Here is a 2,348-nt window from a genome sequence, read left to right on the forward strand (position 1 = left end):
CAGCTCACGGTTGTAAATCTGTACCATTGGTATCCAATACCTATTTAAATACCCGGATAGCCACACTCACACAGTCACGCATATATGCCTTATTAATTTCTTTTTTTGGTGTGCGCCTTTGTCAGATGGAATACCACCGCCTGTCGACCGAAGTGGCCGGGCAGCAGAACGGAATGGATCCGAAGAGTGGACTCCAGCGCAATTACCAAAGGGTAAGTGCTCTACTCTTGTTCTTCCTCAAAACCCTATACCCTGTCAGTGCATGCTATATAACGCTTTCTGCGATACCTACATTCTACTTGTTGATCTGTAACTCAGCTGGCAATACTAAACCTTAAAACCCTAAAGCCTTATATATAACCTCCAGTGTATTGTTCTCCATCGCTGACATGCTGCCTACTAACCCACACCAGTTTAAGTAGACCCGAACTTTACCCCGCCCCCCCCCCCGAAAACCATAACTACGAATATCAAAAACCCTCATACCACCCTTAAATCCTGAAACCCCTTGTCAGGTCAAACTGCTGTTGCCGTTTGTATGGCCTGCGTCGTCGTTTGTGCTACAACTGCGAGTGGTGGGAGCTCTGACGCTGCTAGTCCTGGGACGAGTGGTCAACCTGTATGTGCAAAACTCAAAACTCTATACCCTATACCCTATACGCTAGAAGGAATTGATAGTATAGGGTTGGTAGTCTGTATGTCTGAAACTCTAAGCCCTAGTAACAATTGAAAACAATTGATAAAAAGGGTTGTTTATCTGTATGGTCTCTATGATAAGAGTGTACATGTAGTACACACGCCCTATCACTATACTAACTGATTCAACATACTCATATAAGGCCTGATATATACCCATCATAATCTATGGTCAATCAATACGTTTTAATCAATATGTTTCCTCAGTATCACATATGTGCATACCCATTATCCCCACACCATACTCACTCCATTGCCCAATACGTTTGCTCTGTACCAGATATGTGCCGATCTACTACAAACGTATCGTCGACCACCTGACAGCTCGTGCGGGTGTGACGATATCCGTCCCATTTGGTCTAATCCTGATGGTAAGCTGTGGGGCTGTGGTTGTGAGTGCCATGCAGATGACTGTGGTCGTAGTCTTGGCATATAGCGTGGGTAGTATAAAATACAGTAAGATTTGGTATGCATATATATATATATATATATATATATATATATATATATATATATATATATATATATATCCTAGCTAAAGCCCCATAACCCCATTCCTTTCGTAGTATGGCTTTCTGCGCTTGTTGCAAGGCAATGCCGGGCTAAACAACCTCCGCCAGTTGGTGTGGATCAAGGTCACACAGTACACCAGCAAGAAGATGAAGGTGCGCGTGTTCGAGCACTTGCACAGGTACGTACGTTGTACCAGGTCATTCAATGGATAGGCATTCTGTCATACTAGTGCCATTAGTCAAGTGCTTTAATAAACCCTGTCTTATGATGAATTAAGTTTAGGAGTTTTTGGGTTTTGGGTTTAGGATCTTATGATGAACTGAATACTGACAAGAGCGAATGTACTATATAGGGAGTGTGAAGGATGAGCCGACTCGATGCTATTTAATAATGTGCGTGTTTGACCACGCGACAACTGGATGTTCAAGGCCTTTGTGTGTGTAGTGCTGTCACTGTGAACTGTATAATGAGCATGTTATTACCTATTTTGCGATATATATATATATAAAAATATATGTGCGTGTTCATCTCCGTCTAATCACATTTTTTGGAATTCTGTCCTATACTATCTACAATTTCTTCGAGTATTTATTCATGCAACCATCGCTTTGCTTATGATTCTGTAATGTTTTCGTCACTCCGATATCTAGTTTGTCGCTGCATTGGCATTTAAATCGGCAGACAGGTGCCACACTTCGCATCATGGACAGGGGGTATGTGCAATAGAAACAATAATATATATATATATTTATATATATATGTATATATATGTATATATATATATATATATATATGCATTTATATATTAATGTTTATACAAACCTATTCTTATACATATGCTAATACGTATGCCTATATATACGTATGCTTATATATACGTATATATATATATATATAGTGAGCTCCTGTTAAGCTAAATATCTCAACGTTATATATGCCAATTTATTTTTCATTCCTTTGTGTCGCCCACGTGAGACTCTCTATAATCACTGACGACACGAAAATTGATGACTTCTCTGTGTCGACCAGACCCCAAATCTGGACCCTAGGGTTCAGCCCACAATATATATATATATATATATAGTTATATATATATATAAATATATATGGGTGTGTGTGTGTGTGTGTATATGTATCTA

General features: G+C 39.5%; 1 protein-coding gene across 1 annotated transcript; it reads left to right on the forward strand.

Moving 5' to 3' along the window:
• Positions 1 to 125: 125 nt before the first annotated feature.
• SARC_14455 (hypothetical protein) lies at positions 126 to 1,935 on the forward strand (the record flags this gene model as incomplete). The annotated part of the gene is made up of 5 exons (XM_014291410.1): positions 126 to 212; positions 516 to 619; positions 977 to 1,067; positions 1,263 to 1,387; positions 1,860 to 1,935. The coding sequence occupies 5 exons, from the start codon at positions 126 to 128 to the stop codon at positions 1,933 to 1,935; spliced, it is 483 nt and encodes a 160-aa protein (XP_014146885.1).
• Between the last annotated feature and the right edge of the window lie 413 nt (positions 1,936 to 2,348).

The sequence above is a fragment of the Sphaeroforma arctica genome, assembly GCF_001186125.1.
Source record: "Sphaeroforma arctica JP610 unplaced genomic scaffold supercont1.4652, whole genome shotgun sequence".
Taxonomy (NCBI): domain Eukaryota; class Ichthyosporea; order Ichthyophonida; genus Sphaeroforma; species Sphaeroforma arctica.